Raw genomic sequence first — 17,997 nt, forward strand, 5'->3', positions numbered from 1 at the left:
GGAGGCCGTGAGGAGGAGACTGACTGCCCAATGCTGCTGTGGCCTGTTTGTCTGGGGACAGGGCACCCTGGACTCAGTTCGGGGGCATGGGACGGTGGGGCAGGCGTGATGAAGCGACAGAGCCAGGAGGGACCGGCGTTTGGTTTCTGGGTCTGTTGGAGAGCAACCTCGAGGACCCGGGGCGGAGGGCACCTTCCCCACTGAGCCGTCCGGAGGCGCCATCTGTCCCCACTGGCTTCCAGCGCCTCCTGGGGCCGCCTGGGGCTGGCTGGGCCGTGAAGGTGAGGGTGCCTCTCGGGGAACGGCTGGTTGTGCCGTGTGCCCTGAGCAGTGTGAAGTCTCACTCTGCTCCGCAGCTGAGCCTCAGGGCCGGGGAGGCGGGCTGCAGGTTCACCCTTCTTCAGGTCTTTCTCTGAGCCTCTGGGGGAGTCGGCCCAGCAGAACCCGTGGGGGGCCTCCCGTGGGCAGTGGTTTCACCGACTGGGGGAACTTGCGTTTGGACCGTGCCAGTCCTGATGAGGCTGCAGGGAGACCAGCATGGGGCCAGGGGAGGAAGGGCTGGGGACGAGCTGCCCGGAGCAGGGAGGCGCAGCGGAAGAGGGGAGGGCTGAGGGGGAGCCTGCCACCTGCAGCCTTGTGCCTCTATCCAGGGCCACACAGGGGTCACTGGTGTGGAGGGTCAGCTCACCTTCAGGGTCCAGCAGTAAGCAGTGCTCCCAGTTTAGCTGGGACACTCAGGTGACACGAGAACAGCCCCACTGACCTGGGGGCTTCACATTCTTAGCATTTCTGAGATCTTTGTCTCTTTCCACTGATGTGACACCTTTTTGTCCTGGGTGACTTGCACTGGCTCAGCTGAGCCCTGCCCAAGTGTCACTTCTGATTTGCTGGCCCAGGCACTGGTCCTGGGTCCAGCTGCACTCAACTCCACTGCGTCCCTCTCTGGGCCATCCTCATGCAGCACAGCCAGCGTGGCTGGTTGATGGAGGTCTTCCCACGGTCAGCAGCCAGCCCTGCGACGACACGTCCACAGCCATGTCCCTGGGGCAAGGCCAGAGGGGCCAGGGCTGCCCACCACGCACAGCTGTGAGTTCTGCCACAGCCCGGGCTCTCCAGGGGCGTCCAGAGGCCTTGAGGGAAAGGACGGTGTGAGGTGGCACAGAAGTGGACACCCCTTCCCACATGTGTGCACACACGTGCAGCGTACACACACACGTGTGTAAGCAGCCAGAGACCGGTGGTCGAAGAGGCCCTGGGACAATTGCAGCTGAACACTGAGGAGCTTTAGGACAAGTGAGGGACGTGGACACCTTGAGGGAGCCCTCCAGGAGGTGCAGGGACAGCAGGGCTGTTCCGGGCAGCTCAGCGCCTCTGCAGATAGCACCCAGGACACGCTTCAGCACAGCCCTGGCAGGCACTGGGGGAGGGGTAACAGCGCCCCGAGGGGAACGGGAGAGAAGGCACCCCCCGGGCCCGTCCAGCAGGAGGAAGTGCAGGGCAGGTGGCTGCAGGGGCACAGGAGTTCAGGGAGCCTCTCGCACACGCAGGGCACCTTGTCAAGATGGGGGCCTGGGGACAAACCTGTGAGCCCCAGCTGAACGTGGCAGGCTGCTTGCTTTCCTCCTTTCAAGGGGACTTTCTAACTCTGACAAAACCCAGAAGCAAGAAAAGACGCACAGTGACCCAGGAAGACAAGCATCAATCTCTTGGAAAAGCATTTTAACCCCAATCTCAAACTAGGAGAGATTGTGATAGGTCAGACTCAGGACGTGGCTGTGTGTGCACGCACACAAGTACACTGACATACACAGTATATGTGTTTTTACGTGTATGTGTATGCATCCAAATGTGTGCAATGCATGTGTGTGCAGACATGTATTCATAGTACCTGCATATGTGCCCTGTACACATGCGTATGGAGGTATGAGCCTGTGTGCACACATGTATTCATAGTACCTGCATGTGTGCCCTGTACACATGCGTATGGAGGTGTGAGCCTGTGTGCACACATGTATTCATAGTACCTGCATGTGTGCCCTGTACACGTGTATGAAGGTGTGAGCCTGTGTGCACACATGTATTTGTAGTACCTGCATGTGTGCCCTGTACACATGTGTATGGAGGTGTGAGCCTGTTTGCACACATGTATTCATAGTACCTGCATGTGTGCCCTGTACACGTGTATGAAGGTGTGAGCCTGTGTGCACACATATGCCTGTTGCATGCACACATGCAGTGACACAAAGCACACATGTAATGATGTGTGCATACATATTACATGTACACATAGACTCATGTGCCTCTGTATGGGTGTGTTGTGTGTGCACGCTTGCATGCTCTATAGCTTGAGGCACAAGGCCCAGAACCCAACAGGAAGCATAGAGGTCAACAGCTAATTCACAAGAAATAACAGGAACAGCCCTGAACAAAGAAAAGGACATTCAAACTCACTCAGAATCAGAGAAACCTAAATCATTATTATTATCATTGGTCCTGGGGATTGAGCTCAGGGGCACTGACCACTGTGTCACATCCTAGCCCTATTTTGTATTTTACTTAGACACAGGGTCTCACTGAGTGGCGTAGCTCCTCGCTACATTGCTGAGGCTGGCTTTGAACCTGTGATCCTCCTGCCTCAGCCTCCTGAGCCTCTGGGATCACAGGTGTGCGCCACCACGCCCGGCAGAGCAACACAAATTACAACTCACTAAAGTGCGATTTCTTGCTGCCGCGTGGGCGAAGGTCAGAAAGCACAGCCACCCCTAGGGTGGGGGCTGAGGAGCAGGGCCCACGTGTCAGGGTGCAGAGCTGGGTGACCTTGAACCGTGACCAGATCCTTGGACCTTGGAGGACAATAGTGCCAAGAGTGCTTCGTGGCCTAGGAGAGGTGCTCTGCTGTCAGAAGGTGGGAGCTGGCAAAGTGCAGGTGCAGGACAAGGCAGCGGTCACTGCCCAACCCGAGGTGAGGCGCCTGATGCATGTGCTCCAGTGTGGGCGAGCAGGTGTGCGGAGCTGCCACAGAAGCTGTGTGTGAGCCAGGAGAGCACAGCAGGCCCTGGAGCCGTCCAAAGAGGAGGCTGCAAACTGAGGGAGCGCCCACAGTGGGAAGGAAGGAGGCCGACTCCAGGCGACGGGAGTGCTGATGGGAGGTCCTTCTGCAGAGCTGACACTCCTGCTTGTCCTCTGCTTGCAGCTGGTGGCGGCCATTGTGTTCATCAGCTTCGGTGTGGTAGCAGCCTTCTGCTGTGCTGTCGTCGACGGCGTGTTTGCTGCACAGCACATAGTGAGTACGGTCCCCACCCAGGGTGACAATGGCTCCAAAACTGGGCACCAAAATGACAGTCAAGGAGGGAACAGAATCCGCTCTCATGGGGGGACATATGTGACGAAGTGGGCTGTGGTGAGCTATCCTGCAGCAGGACATCATGAGACAGATGGGTAGGGTGCAGCGGGAGAGGAGTGGCGGCAGGTGGACACACTCATGGGCGCACGGTGGAGTGGGAGATCGTACGCATTTTGCAATCGTTGGTTTATGGGTCTGACTCCCTGACTGGTCTGTGAACCAGGAGGAACTCTGCTGTGTCTCGGCCTCCTTGGGTCTGAGGCTGTGGTGCTCCATGAGTGTTGGAGGCAGAGGGATGAGACCAGCGAGTGCCTGTGGAGGGGGTGGGGAGGCAGAGGGATGAGACCAGCGAGTGCCTGTGGAGGGGGTGGATCGGGACCCATGGAAAGACGGATGGAAAGAGAGATGTTTGTATGTATGCAGGAATGACAGATGTTAGTATGTATGTATGATGGACAGATGGACAGATGGAAGGATGATGGATGGTGGATGGGTGGGGTGGTTGGGTAGGTGATGGTGCACAGGTGGGTGGATGGACAGATGGAAGGATAATGGAAGGATGATGGATGGATGGGTGGGTGGGTGGGTGGATGGGCAGATGGAAGGAGGGATGGATGATGGATGATGGATGGATGGATGTGTAGGTGAAGGTGCACAGGTGGGTGGATGCACAGAGGCATAGGTGAGTGAATGACTGCATGAATAGGTGGACAGCTGGGTGGGTGCTTAGTGGGCTGGTGGGATGTCTGAGTGAAATCCCTCTTGCTACCTTCCAAAGTAGAAAAAAACATTTTTGCTCTTGGGAACAGAGCAGGAGTCTGTGGTATGGTGAAGCGCTGTCTCACCCTTCTCCCTGGTTGACCGGTAGAGAAGACCTGTCAGTCCAGCTGAGCGGCCCCGGGGTGCTCCTGCGCTACCCTCCTTCTCACAGGATCCGGCTGTCTTTCTGGCAGGCTCCCCCGGGGTCGACCTCTGTCCTCTGGGCCCTCAGCAGGCAGGTCTGAGCCGCCTTGACCATCCTGATCAGGATTTCCTCTCTCTAGGAACCGCGGCCCCTCAGTACAGGAAGATGCCAGTTCTACTCCAGCGGGGCAGGATACCTGTATGACGTCTACCAGACAGAGGTGAGCTCTGCCTGCAGCTCGGCTTCCCTGTGGCGCTCTATCTGGTCACAGGGTGACAGTTTTGATGAAGGCGGTCTCCCTGTAGCCCTTCCCACTGTGAGGCGGCGAGATGTCTGTGCTCCAGGATTGTTTCTGGGCCAGCTATGGCATCTCAACGTCCTGCATGTTCTTGGGGACCACAGCTGTGACACTCGGAGCTGAGGTTCATTTGTGCTGCCCCGTGTGGCCTTTCTAGTTGGCATCGGTACTGACTCAGTGCTGCAGCGAGGCCCTGGGTGACATGGCCCGCTGTCCTTCCTGGGCTGAGGACAGCTGCAGCGTGGTCTCATGCCAGCTGAGGGATGCCAGGAAGGACAAGGGCACTTGGTGGCCTCAGGTTGGAGGCCACCACAGGTGCACACGTGGCTGACGGCAAGTCCACATGGCTGTCCATACCGGGCCACCGCTGTCTCGCACTCAGCTCCATGTGGCTTTGTCTGGCCACCCTATGCCAGTGCTGTGGAGATTCCTCAGTTTAAACCAACATGGCCTCTCAAACTGAGTGTCAGCGTCCGAGGAGGGGCAGAGAGTGGCCACCACCACTCCAGATCCAGAGAGGTTGTCCAGTGCTTAGGGCATCTTGGAGAGAGGCATCTGTGTTTCACACCAGCAAGGATCTCCCTGCTGTGCCTGGACGGGGGAGAGCCCTGAGAGGATCAGGAGGGTCTTGGCATGAGTGGAAGGACAAGGAGCCAGGGCCTCGATGGACCTGAGAGTCCCTCTGTTCCCAGGTCACCTGCTACTCTTTCAATGGCAAGTGCCAACTGAAGGTGAGGAGCAACACCTGCTACTGCTGCGACCTCTACACCTGCGAGAGGTGAGGGTGCCGGGGTGGCCCCACACACGCCCACACAGGCGGGCACTCGGCATCTGCAGAGCCAGGCCCACGTGGTGGCGCCTGCCGGGGGTGTGTCCTCCCCTCCTGTCAGGTTTGTCCCTTCCCTCACTCTGCACCCAAAGCCTAGTTAATGTGGGCAAAGGCACTGAGGTTCCTCAGCCAGGAGCTGAGGCTCGGGGCCTGCCTGGGGAGGCCCTGCTGGCCTCTGCTTGTCACCTGCTGCCACCAGGGTAGCTACCAGCATGTCCTGGCACTGTCCCTCCTCAGGGCTAGAGCCCCTGGTGCCGGAGTTAGGGCCAGTGAGTTGGGACTCTGGGTGTGTCCTCTGCACTGACTACAGTGCCCCAGGAGGAAGCCTCCCTGGTCAGGCAGATGGCCAGGTGCAGATGGACCCGGGACAGCTGAGGGGCCCGCAGGGCTTGAGAAGGGGGCTGCCCCTGGGGGGAGGGCGCTGGAATCTCCAGCAGGCGGCTGGCGAGCTGCTGTGTGCCAGGGCTGCTGTGCCAGCGTGGGCTGCCTCTGTGGCCTGTCTGTGCCACTCGGGGACCTCTCCCTCCCGCTGCGTGTCCCCTCTGGGCCTGGAGGGAGGCTCCAGCAGGTCTGTTTGAAGCCTGGCTGTGCTACTGCTGCTATCTCTGCAGGAGGCCCTGAGGGCCCCTGGGACCATGGAAGCCTGGCCTGGGGTGGCTGCAGCTGGGCAGCAGGGGGCTCCTGGGGTGCAGTCTCCTTGTCACCTGGGAAAGAAATGCCAACACTTCAAGAGGTGCCCTCTCACCGCCCCTGGGCTCGAGGGGGCTTTATTGGTGGGGGCGGGCAGTGCCCTCAGTGGCTGCCAATGCCAGGTGGAGCCGGAGCCAGGACAGGTCTTGCTGAGGGGCAGCCGCAGACCCCCCCCCACGGTGGCTCCCAGCTTGGGACTGCGTGGTGGCCAGGCGCCCTTTTTTGTGCTGCCCATGAGCTTGTGGAAGCACCCCCAACCCGGTGCTAGGCAGCGAGGCCACTGCTGCCTCTCAAGACCCAGGCCTGGGGCTGGGGGCTCCACCTGGGAGCAGCCTTTCTGGGGAACCTGGGGGCACCCCGCAGGAAGGCCAATGTGGAACAGACGGGGTGCAGCTTTCCTGGGCTTCTGCCCCTGGAGGCAGGGTGCCCACCCCGCAGCAGCTGACCCCAGGAGCACCAGCAGAGGTGCCCCCACCACACACCAGCCCTAGCCCTGTACATGGGCCCCGGCCCAGGAGGGCGAGGGACCCTCAGGCTTCGCCTGCCAGGCCCGCGAGGCAGAGAAGGTGGACATCAGCCCCTGCTGGCTGCCTGTCCTGCTCAGCCCAGTGTCACTCATGGACACCACGGCCTGCCTCACCAGCTCTCAGTGCAGCCCAAGTCCAGGGCAGGGGCACAGGTGTGGCGAGGCTTGGCCTCCACGGCTGCAGGATTCACTGAGCCTACTCACTGGGTCCTTCCCAGAACTGACCAGGCCTATAGGGCCAGTGTGGACCAACGCTGGCTTCTCTGGCTCAGAGGTCTGTACAGGAGTTGCTGTGGCTCTAGTGCTAACTTCCTCCCCAGATCTCATTGCCCAGATGTGAAGTCACCCGGCCACAGTTCAGCCCTCAAGGTGGTCACTGGGCACGGGTCACCGGGACCTCGCCCTGACCCCTGGGGGTAGTTGCCTGGCCATGTTCCGGCCCATGGGGTGGTGATGCTGTTTCTCCTGTCCTCTGCAGCACAGAGCCCTCGCCCACCTACTACGAGTTTGTGGGAGTGCGTAGTTGCCGGGACGTGGTCCACCTCTACCGGCTGCTCTGGGTCTCGATGGTGCTCAACGTCTTGGGCCTGTGTGTGGGCATCATCACAGCCGCAGTCCTCGGGGCCTTCAAGGACCTGGTGAGGGGCACCGTGTGTTTCCAGCCACCCGTCAGGGCATGGTTCCTTCTGTGCTCCCTAAAAGGAGCACGCTGGGCCATCTGGGCAGTGGCCAGCACCCATGACCAGGGTGTGTGGGGACAGCTGGTGCTCACTGCCAGCTCACCATGGAAACGTCCACCTCAGCCCCTGGCAGGGCCCCTAAGTCCACCTTTGCCTCAGAAGTAGCCAGTCCCCACTGACGAGATGAAGCTTAGGTCACCCGGGTCTCCCGGGGTGTTGACGGCAGCCTCCCAGGTGGCAGGTCTGGGCTGGTTTAAGTAAGCTGCAGGCCAGAGGCCCTAGGGTGGCCACGGCTCTTTCCAGTGTGTGGACCCGCTGTTCAGCCCCGTGCCTCCTGGGCTTCTATTCCAGAAAGCCCCGTGGAGCCAGGGAGGCCCAGCCTTCCCTGCAGGCCCCCACCTGCCCCGGGTGGGAGGTCCCCTCCAGGGAGATCTGTCGAGGATGGCAGACCCTCCTTCAATGCCCAGGTGCAACGCTGACCTTCCCTTCTCCCGCAGGTCCCTCTCTCCCAGATGGCCTACAGTCCACCTCCTCCACCTCAGGTCCTCTACAACCCTGCCCAGCAGATCTTGGCCTACACAGGCTTCTGTCCATCGCCCCCCACGGTGCCAACCTGCTCGTCCTACCCACTGCCCCTTCAGGTAGGTGCGTGCCACCCGCCTAGCCAGGTGTGTCCTGTGCACAGTGGTCACTGGTGCTGGCTGCTGCCCAGACGGTGCAGGGCCTGCAGGTGGAGGAGGACCACCCAGGTGGTGGTGAGCCCGCTGGGGGCCACACAGGCCGACGTGGCGTCTGGGGCGTGGTTGCTGTCCGTGGTCCTGCCAGCTCCTGCTGTTTCTTCCTGGCTGTGAGCTCTCCCACCAGCCAGAGCCGCTGAGACACAGCCGTCGCCCTGGTGGCTGGACGCCCACCAGCACAGCACAGCGAGGTCATCGGGCAGAGCACAGGTTTTCCAGAGCCCACCACCTTTCCCAGAGGATGGCAACTTCAGAGGGTCTGTCCGAGCAGTGCTGTGGGCCCGGGGCCTCCGTGAAGGAGCGCCATACTCTCCTGTAGGCAGGGACTTTGCCCCCCTCAGGTCACGTCTGGGGCTGTGGTGGCCACGATGAGGCAGGCCCTGGTGGTCCAGCGGGACCCTGACTCAGTGCCTCTGCACTGGGCCTCTGGGGGGTCATCATCTGGCAGGCTTCTGGGCCCTGCCAGGTGTTGGACAGGCCCTGGTCTCGGCCCTGGTGAGCAAGGACTCCCGGTTGTGACCCTCGAAGCCCTTTCACCTGCTGCAGCATCACTGGGGCAGCGGGAGCCCTGCTCCACCAGAGCCAGCTTCCTGTTCTGTGGAGGCTCCTGAAGCCTGCTGACTGGGCTTCTGGTGGTCAGGGGCAGCCGTACCTGCAGCCTGCGGGTGGGTATCCTGTGGAAGCAGGCCTCCCAGGGCGCTGTGGGCTGCGGAGCCGAAGTCAGGTCTTCAGAGGCTCCTTGGGGAGGGCTGCACCCCAACAGCAGATTGGTAGGAGGTAAAACCCGAGAAGAGAGTGACCACGTGGACATGTGTGGATACCCTAGCCCTGGCAGTCTGGAGCAGTCTGTTGAGGCTCCAGGAACTGACCGCATGCAGTGGCCAGGTGTGAGCTGCCCCTGAGAGCTGTGAGGCCGTCTCAGCTCCAGGTCTGAAGGAGAGGCGGAGGCAGTGTGTGGATCCAGAGCAGGTGTGGGACCGGAGCAGAGACTCCATCAGGTGTGCTGCCAGGGACGCGGCCAGCTGTGGCTCAGGGATGTGAAGCCTCTGTGCTGGCCCCTCCTGCCCCTTCTCTCTGTGCCTGAGTCTCATCTGGAAATGAAGCCAGGGCCATGCCCTGGGGCCCTTGAACCCAAGAGGAGAGACCAATGCAGGGTCCTCTGAGGCTGGGGAGCTGGTCCAGGCTTGTGAGTGACCGCTGGAAGGATGTGCCAGAGGAGCCCTTGGTTGGCTCCAGGGCTGGCCCCCAGAGGCCAGGTGCTGCTGCCCTGGGGAACCGCAGGGAGTCTGCCGTGGCTGGGAGGGAAGGTGCTGCCACAGGTTCAGAAGTGGCGAGACGCTGGCCAAGGGCCCTGCTGTGTGGTCGCCCACAGTGGTGGGCCCGTTTGAGCTCTGGCCTCCGTCTTCCCCATGAGCTTCTCCACCCCTGTCTATCACAGAAGGCGCCTGTCCGCTAGCTCCAGCCCTGCGCAGGGGCTGCACCTGCCCTCCTTGCCTCATCTGGGGTTTTGCTGGACACAGGACCACAGGACAATGCCACATCCTGCCCTGGAGGGTGCTCCCATGGACACAGGGGCACCAGGAACACGTGATGCAGCTCAGCCTGCCTGACCGGTGCCCTCCCTCCTGACGCCTGCTGCCCACAAGGAGTGACCAGGGATGAACTCTTCCCCAGCCCAGTGCTCCTATCTGGCCTGGGCCTCGGGCTGCTAGATCTTGGTGCCTTCTGTTGGTCAAGTCTGTCTGGGGGAGCACAGCAGGCCCTCCCCAGCCTGGATTCCCACCTGGGCCGTGACCCTGCTCTGCAGAGTCAGTGATCCAGGCAGGAGCTGAGTCCTGCCCAGGGGAGGGACCCACTTTCTGTGCTGGCTGGTGGGAGGCTGCCACCTGAGCATGACTCTTGGACCTCGGTGGGCTGGGGTACTCCAGGCAGGAACTTGCCCCTTCATCCCAGGGCAGACCTGGGCGTCCTGGAAAAGGGACTGCTGAGCATCTACCACCAGCAGGTGTGGCTTGCGGGGCACCAGGAGATCACCAGGCCTGGGAGGGGATCTCCTCACAACAGCGAGGAGATGCTCGGTTTCCGCCAAGAAGAGAAGGGAAAGGAAGTCTTCAGTGCTCTGCTGGAGTCCTTGAGCCAAGCCCCCAGCACAAGACTCAGGGAGGAGTGGCCCCTGGAGAGGGTGTGAGCCCTGAGCAAAAATAAACATGAAGGCTCCGCTTCCACACACCCAGCGGATTCCCCAATGAGTGCAGGAGGGACTGGAGAGGCAGGGCTTCACTGGAGTGCCGGAAGTGAGGGTCTGTCCACCCTGTGTTGGGCCAGTTCCCGGCGAGGCCCCTTCTATGGGAACTTCCTCTGTGGTTCCTGGGCTTCCTCTGTGGTTCCTGGGCTTCCTCTGTGGTTCCTGGGCTTCCTCTGTGGTTCCTGGTTTTCCTCCCTGGTTACTGGGCTTCCTCTGTGGTTCCTGGGGCTTCCTCTGTGGTTCCTGGGCTACCTCTGTGGTTCCTGGGCTTCCTCTGTGGTTCCTGGGGCTTCCTCTCTGGTTCCTGGTTTTCCTCTGTGGTCCCTGGAGCTTCCTCTGTGGTTCCTGGTTTTCCTCTGTAGTTCCTGGGCTTCCTCTGTGGTTCCTGGTTTTCCTCTGTGGTTCCTGGTTTTCCTCTGTGGTTCCTGGTGTTCCTCTGTGGTTCCTGGTTTTCCTCTGTGGTTCCTGGTTTTCCTCTGTGGTTCCTGGTTTTCCTCTCTGGTTCCTGGGGCTTCCTCTGTGGTTCCTGGGGCTTCCTCTGTGGTTCCTGGGCTACCTCTGTGGTTCCTGGGCTTCCTCTGTGGTTCCTGGGGCTTCCTCTCTGGTTCCTGGTTTTCCTCTGTGGTCCCTGGAGCTTCCTCTGTGGTTCCTGGTTTTCCTCTGTAGTTCCTGGGCTTCCTCTGTGGTTCCTGGTTTTCCTCTGTGGTTCCTGGTTTTCCTCTGTGGTTCCTGGTGTTCCTCTGTGGTTCCTGGTTTTCCTCTGTGGTTCCTGGTTTTCCTCTGTGGTTCCTGGTTTTCCTCTCTGGTTCCTGGGGCTTCCTCTGTGGTTCCTGGGGCGTCCTCTGTGGTTCCTGGGGCTTCCTCTCTGGTTCCTGGGGCTTCCTCTGTGGTTCCTGGTTTTCCTCTGTGGTTCCTGGTTTTCCTCTGTGGTTCCTGGGCTTCCTCTGTGGTTCCTGGTTTTCCTCTGTGGTTCCTGGTCTTCCTCTGTGGTTCCTGGATCTTCCTCTGTGGTTGCTGGTTTTCCTCTGTGGTTCCTGGTTTTCCTCTGTGGGTCCTGGGCTTCCTCTGTGGTTCCTGGGCTACCTCTGTGGTTCCTGGTTTTCCTCTGTGGTTCCTGAGCTTCCTCCCTGGTTCCTGGGCTTCCTCTGTGGTTCCTGGGGCTTCCTCCCTGGTTCCTGGGCTTCCTCTGTGGTTCCTGGGGCTTCCTCTGTGGTTCCTGGTCTTCTCTGTGGTTCCTGGTTTTCCTCTGTGGTTCCTGGATCTTCCTCTGTGGTTCCTGGTTTTCCTCCCTGGTTCCTGGGCTTCCTGTGTGGTTCCTGGGGCTTCCTCTGTGGTTCCTGGGGCTTCCTCTCTGGTCCTGGGGCTTCCTCTCTGGTTCCTGGATCTTCCTCTGTGGTTCCTGGTCTTCCTCTGTGGGTCCTGGGCTTCCTATGTGGTTCCTGGTTTTCCTCTGTAGTTCCTGGTTTTCCTCTGTGGTTCCTGGAGCTTCCTCTCTGGCTCCTGGGGCTTCCTCTGTGGTTCCTGGTTTTCCTCTGTGGTTCCTGGGGCTTCCTCTGTGGTTCCTGGGGCTTCCTCTGTGGTTCCTGGATCTTCCTCTGTGGTTCCTGGTTTTCCTCTGTGGTTCCTGGTTTTCCTCTGTGGGTCCTGGGGCTTCCTCTGTGGTTCCTGGTCTTCCTCTGTGGTTCCTGGTCTTCCTCTGTGGTTCCTGGTCTTCCTCTGTGGTTCCTGGTTTTCCTCTGTGGTTCCTGGGGCTTCCTCTGTGGTTCCTGGAGCTTCCTCTGTGGTTCCTGGTTTTCCTCTGTGGTTTCTGGGCTTCCTCTGTGGTTCCTGGGCTTCCTCTGTGGTTCCTGGAGCTTCCTCTGTGGTTCCTGGTTTTCCTCTGTGGTTCCTGGGGCTTCCTCTCTGGTTCCTGGGGCTTCCTGTGTGGTTCCTGGGGCTTCCTCTGTGGTTCCTGGTTTTCCTCTGTGGTTCCTGGGGCTTCCTCTGTGGTTCCTGGTTTTCCTCTGTGGTTCCTGGGCTTCCTCTGTGGTTCCTGGGGCTTCCTCTGTGGTTCCTGGAGCTTCCTCTGTGGTTCCTGGTTTTCCTCTGTGGTCCCTGGAGCTTCCTCTGTGGTTCCTGGTTTTCCTCTGTAGTTCCTGGGCTTCCTCTGTGGTTCCTGGTTTTCCTCTGTGGTTCCTGGATCTTCCTCTGTGGTTCCTGGTTTTCCTCTGTGGTTCCTGGGGCGTCCTCTGTGGTTCCTGGGGCTTCCTCTCTGGTTCCTGGGGCTTCCTCTGTGGTTCCTGGATCTTCCTCTGTGGTTCCTGGGCTTCCTCTGTGGTTCCTGGGGGTCCTCTGTGGTTCCTGGGGCTTCCTCTCTGGTTCCTGGTTTTCCTCTGTGGTCCCTGGAGCTTCCTCTGTGGTTCCTGGTTTTCCTCTGTAGTTCCTGGTTTTCCTCTGTGGTTCCTGGAGCTTCCTCTCTGGCTCCTGGGGCTTCCTCTGTGGTTCCTGGTTTTCCTCTGTGGTTCCTGGGGCTTCCTCTGTGGTTCCTGGATCTTCCTCTGTGGTTCCTGGTTTTCCTCTGTGGTTCCTGGTTTTCCTCTGTGGTTCCTGGGGCTTCCTCTGTGGTTCCTGGTTTTCCTCTGTGGTTCCTGGGGCTTCCTCTGTGGTTCTTGGTTTTCCTCTGTGGTTCCTGGGCTTCCTCTGTGGTTCCTGGTTTTCCTCTGTGGTTCCTGGGCTTCCTCTGTGGTTCCTGGTTTTCCTCTGTGGTTCCTGGTTTTCCTCTGTGGTTCCTGGGGCTTCCTCTGTGGTTCCTGGGCTTCCTCTGTGGTTCCTGGGGCTTCCTCTGTGGTTCCTGGTTTTCCTCTGTGGTTCCTGGGGCTTCCTCTGTGGTTCCTGGTTTTCCTCTGTGGTTCCTGGGGCTTCCTCTGTGGTTCTTGGTTTTCCTCTGTGGTTCCTGCTTCCTCTGTGGTTCCTGGTTTTCCTCTGTGGTTCCTGGTTTTCCTCTGTGGTTCCCGGTTTTCCTCTGTGGTTCCTGGGGCTTCCTCTGTGGTTCCTGGGCTTCCTCTGTGGTTCCTGGTTTTCCTCTGTGGTTCCTGGTCTTCCTCTGTGGTTCCTGGTTTTCCTCTCTGGTTCCTGGGGCTTCCTCTGTGGTTCCTGGTTTTCCTCTCTGGTTCCTGGATCTTCCTCTGTGGTTCCTGGTTTTCCTCTGTGGTTCCTGGTCTTCCTCTGTGGTTCCTGGTTTTCCTCTGTGGTTCCCGGTTTTCCTCTGTGGTTCCTGGGGCTTCCTCTGTGGTTCCTGGGCTTCCTCTGTGGTTCCTGGGCTTCCTCTGTGTTTCCTGGTCTTCCTCTGTGGTTCCTGGTTTTCCTCTGTGGTTCCTGGGGCTTCCTCTGTGGTTCCTGGTTTTCCTCTCTGGTTCCTGGATCTTCCTCTGTGGTTCCTGGTTTTCCTCTGTGGTTCCTGGAGCTTCCTCTGTGGTTCCTGGTTTTCCTCTGTGGTTCCTGGTCTTCCTCTGTGGTTCTTGGTTTTCCTCTGTGGTTCCTGCTTCCTCTGTGGTTCCTGGTTTTCCTCTGTGGTTCCTGGGCTTCCTCTGTGGTTCCTGGGCTTCCTCTGTGGTTCCCGGTTTTCCTCTGTGGTTCCTGGGGCTTCCTCTGTGGTTCCTGGGGCTTCCTCTGTGGTTCCTGGTTTTCCTCTCTGGTTCCTGGATCTTCCTCTGTGGTTCCTGGTTTTCCTCTGTGGTTCCTGGGCTTCCTCTGTGGTTCCTGGTTTTCCTCTGTGGTTCCTGGTCTTCCTCTGTGGTTCCTGGTTTTCCTCTGTGGTTCCCGGTTTTCCTCTGTGGTTCCTGGGCTTCCTCTGTGGTTCCTGGTTTTCCTCTGTGGTTCCTGGGCTTCCTCTGTGGTTCCTGGGGCTTCCTCTGTGGTTCCTGGGGCTTCCTCTGTGGTTCCTGGATCTTCCTCTGTGGTTCCTGGTTTTCCTCTGTGGTTCCTGGTTTTCCTCTGTGGTTCCTGGAGCTTCCTCTGTGGTTCCTGGATCTTCCTCTGTGGTTCCTGGTCTTCCTCTGTGGTTCCTGGTTTTCCTCTGTGGTTCCTGGAGCTTCCTCTGTGGTTCCTGGGCTTCCTCTGTGGTTCCTGGGCTTCCTCTGTGGTTCCTGGGCTTCCTCTGTGGTTCCTGGATCTTCCTCTGTGGTTCCTGGTTTTCCTCTGTGGTTCCTGGTTTTCCTCTGTGGTTCCTGGAGCTTCCTCTGTGGTTCCTGGATCTTCCTCCGTGGTTCCTGGTCTTCCTCTGTGGTTCCTGGTTTTCCTCTGTGGTTCCTGGAGCTTCCTCTGTGGTTCCTGGGCTTCCTCTGTGGTTCCTCGGCTTCCTCTGTGGTTCCTGGTTTTCCTCTGTGGTTCCTGGGGCTTCCTCTGTGGTTCCTGGGCTTCCTCTGTGGTTCCTGGTTTTCCTCTGTGATTCCTGGTTTTCCTCTGTGGTTCCTGGGCTTCCTCTGTGGTTCCTGGTTTTCCTCTGTGGTTCCTGGTTTTCCTCTGTAGTTCCTGGGCTTCCTCTGTGGTTCCTGGTTTTCCTCTGTGGTTCCCGGTTTTCCTCTGTGGTTCCTGGGGCTTCCTCTGTGGTTCCTGGGCTTCCTCTGTGGTTCCTGGTTTTCCTCTGTGGTTCCTGGTCTTCCTCTGTGGTTCCTGGTTTTCCTCTGTGGTTCCTGGGGCTTCCTCTGTGGTTCCTGGGGCTTCCTCTGTGGTTCCTGGTTTTCCTCTGTGGTTCCTGGGCTTCCTCTGTGGTTCCTGGTTTTCCTCTGTGGTTCCTGGGGCTTCCTCTGTGGTTCCTGGGGCTTCCTCTGTGATTCCTGGGGCTTCCTCTCTGGTTCCTGGTTTTCCTCTGTGGTTCCTGGGCTTCCTCTGTGGTTCCTGGTCTTCCTCTGTGGTTCCTGGTTTTCCTCTGTGGTTCCTGGGCTTCCTCTGTGGTTCCTGGGCTTCCTCTGTGGTTCCTGGGGCTTCCTCTCTGGTTCCTGGGGCTTCCTCTCTAGTTCCTGGAGCTTCCTCTGTGGTTCCTGGGCTTCCTCTGTGGTTCCTGGTTTTCCTCTGTGGTTCCTGGAGCTTCCTCTGTGGTTCCTGGATCTTCCTCTGTGGTTCCTGGTCTTCCTCTGTGGTTCCTGGTTTTCCTCTGTGGTTCCTGGAGCTTCCTCTGTGGTTCCTGGGCTTCCTCTGTGGTTCCTCGGCTTCCTCTGTGGTTCCTGGTCTTCCTCTGTGGTTCCTGGTTTTCCTCTGTGGTTCCTGGTTTTCCTCTGTGGTTCCTGGGCTTCCTCTGTGCTTCCTGGTCTTCCTCTGTGGTTCCTGGTTTTCCTCTGTGGTTCCTGGAGCTTCCTCTGTGGTTCCTCGGCTTCCTCTGTGGTTCCTGGTCTTCCTCTGTGGTTCCTGGGCTTCCTCTGTGGTTCCTGGTTTTCCTCCCTGGTTCCTGGAGCTTCCTCTGTGGTTCCTGGTTTTCCTCTGTGGTTCCTGGGGCTTCCTCTGTGGTTCCTGGGGCTTCCTCTCTGGTTCCTGGTTTTCCTCTGTGGTTCCTGGGCTTCCTCTGTGGTTCCTGGGGCTTCCTCTGTGGTTCTTGGTTTTCCTCTGTGGTTCCTGGGCTTCCTCTGTGGTTCCTGGTTTTCCTCTGTGGTTCCTGGTTTTCCTCTGTGGTTCCTGGGGCTTCCTCTGTGGTTCCTGTGGCTTCCTCTGTGGTTCTTGGTTTTCCTCTGTGGTTCCTGGGCTTCCTCTGTGGTTCCTGGTTTTCCTCTGTGGTTCCTGGGCTTCCTCTGTGGTTCCTGGTCTTCCTCTGTGGTTCCTGGTTTTCCTCTGTGGTTCCTGGGGCTTCCTCTGTGGTTCCTGGGCTTCCTCTGTGGTTCCTGGGGCTTCCTCTCTGGTTCCTGGGGCTTCCTCTCTAGTTCCTGGAGCTTCCTCTGTGGTTCCTGGGCTTCCTCTGTGGTTCCTGGTTTTCCTCTGTGGTTCCTGGAGCTTCCTCTGTGGTTCCTGGTTTTCCTCTGTGGTTCCTGGAGCTTCCTCTGTGGTTCCTCGGCTTCCTCTGTGGTTCCTGGTCTTCCTCTGTGGTTCCTGGGGCTTCCTCTGTGGTTCCTGGGCTTCCTCTGTGGTTCCTGGTTTTCCTCTGTGGTTCCTGGGGCTTCCTCTGTGGTTCCTGGGGCTTCCTCTGTGGTTCCTGGTTTTCCTCTGTGGTTCCTGGGGCTTCCTCTGTGGTTCCTGGTCTTCTCTGTGGTTCCTGGTTTTCCTCTGTGGTTCCTGGATCTTCCTCTGTGGTTCCTGGTTTTCCTCCCTGGTTCCTGGGCTTCCTGTGTGGTTCCTGGGGCTTCCTCTGTGGTTCCTGGGGCTTCCTCTCTGGTCCTGGGGCTTCCTCTCTGGTTCCTGGATCTTCCTCTGTGGTTCCTGGTCTTCCTCTGTGGGTCCTGGGCTTCCTATGTGGTTCCTGGTTTTCCTCTGTAGTTCCTGGTTTTCCTCTGTGGTTCCTGGAGCTTCCTCTCTGGCTCCTGGGGCTTCCTCTGTGGTTCCTGGTTTTCCTCTGTGGTTCCTGGGGCTTCCTCTGTGGTTCCTGGGGCTTCCTCTGTGGTTCCTGGATCTTCCTCTGTGGTTCCTGGTTTTCCTCTGTGGTTCCTGGTTTTCCTCTGTGGGTCCTGGGGCTTCCTCTGTGGTTCCTGGTCTTCCTCTGTGGTTCCTGGTCTTCCTCTGTGGTTCCTGGTCTTCCTCTGTGGTTCCTGGTTTTCCTCTGTGGTTCCTGGGGCTTCCTCTGTGGTTCCTGGAGCTTCCTCTGTGGTTCCTGGTTTTCCTCTGTGGTTTCTGGGCTTCCTCTGTGGTTCCTGGGCTTCCTCTGTGGTTCCTGGAGCTTCCTCTGTGGTTCCTGGTTTTCCTCTGTGGTTCCTGGGGCTTCCTCTGTGGTTCCTGGGGCTTCCTGTGTGGTTCCTGGGGCTTCCTCTGTGGTTCCTGGTTTTCCTCTGTGGTTCCTGGTTTTCCTCTGTGGTTCCTGGGGCTTCCTCTGTGGTTCCTGGTTTTCCTCTGTGGTTCCTGGGCTTCCTCTGTGGTTCCTGGGGCTTCCTCTGTGGTTCCTGGAGCTTCCTCTGTGGTTCCTGGTTTTCCTCTGTGGTCCCTGGAGCTTCCTCTGTGGTTCCTGGTTTTCCTCTGTAGTTCCTGGGCTTCCTCTGTGGTTCCTGGTTTTCCTCTGTGGTTCCTGGATCTTCCTCTGTGGTTCCTGGTTTTCCTCTGTGGTTCCTGGGGCGTCCTCTGTGGTTCCTGGGGCTTCCTCTCTGGTTCCTGGGGCTTCCTCTGTGGTTCCTGGATCTTCCTCTGTGGTTCCTGGGCTTCCTCTGTGGTTCCTGGGGGTCCTCTGTGGTTCCTGGGGCTTCCTCTCTGGTTCCTGGTTTTCCTCTGTGGTCCCTGGAGCTTCCTCTGTGGTTCCTGGTTTTCCTCTGTAGTTCCTGGTTTTCCTCTGTGGTTCCTGGAGCTTCCTCTCTGGCTCCTGGGGCTTCCTCTGTGGTTCCTGGTTTTCCTCTGTGGTTCCTGGGGCTTCCTCTGTGGTTCCTGGATCTTCCTCTGTGGTTCCTGGTTTTCCTCTGTGGTTCCTGGTTTTCCTCTGTGGTTCCTGGGGCTTCCTCTGTGGTTCCTGGTTTTCCTCTGTGGTTCCTGGGGCTTCCTCTGTGGTTCTTGGTTTTCCTCTGTGGTTCCTGGGCTTCCTCTGTGGTTCCTGGTTTTCCTCTGTGGTTCCTGGTCTTCCTCTGTGGTTCCTGGTTTTCCTCTGT

The 17,997-nt window shown here is 58.9% G+C and overlaps 1 protein-coding gene across 3 annotated transcripts in view; it reads left to right on the plus strand.

Annotated features, from left to right (window-relative positions):
- Tmem255b (transmembrane protein 255B) overlaps positions 1-17,997 on the plus strand; it is a 42,332-nt gene that overhangs the window by 15,066 nt on the left and 9,269 nt on the right. For all 3 annotated transcript variants that reach the window (XM_026382162.2, XM_026382165.2, XM_026382163.2), the window contains exons 4-8: positions 3,194-3,283; positions 4,387-4,467; positions 5,238-5,323; positions 7,069-7,228; positions 7,768-7,911. In XM_026382162.2, coding sequence (XP_026237947.1) covers positions 3,194-3,283; positions 4,387-4,467; positions 5,238-5,323; positions 7,069-7,228; positions 7,768-7,911 — 561 coding nt within the window. The remainder of the gene's footprint in view (positions 1-3,193; positions 3,284-4,386; positions 4,468-5,237; positions 5,324-7,068; positions 7,229-7,767; positions 7,912-17,997) is intronic.

The sequence above is a fragment of the Urocitellus parryii genome, chromosome 2, assembly GCF_045843805.1.
Source record: "Urocitellus parryii isolate mUroPar1 chromosome 2, mUroPar1.hap1, whole genome shotgun sequence".
Taxonomy (NCBI): Eukaryota; Metazoa; Chordata; class Mammalia; order Rodentia; family Sciuridae; genus Urocitellus; species Urocitellus parryii.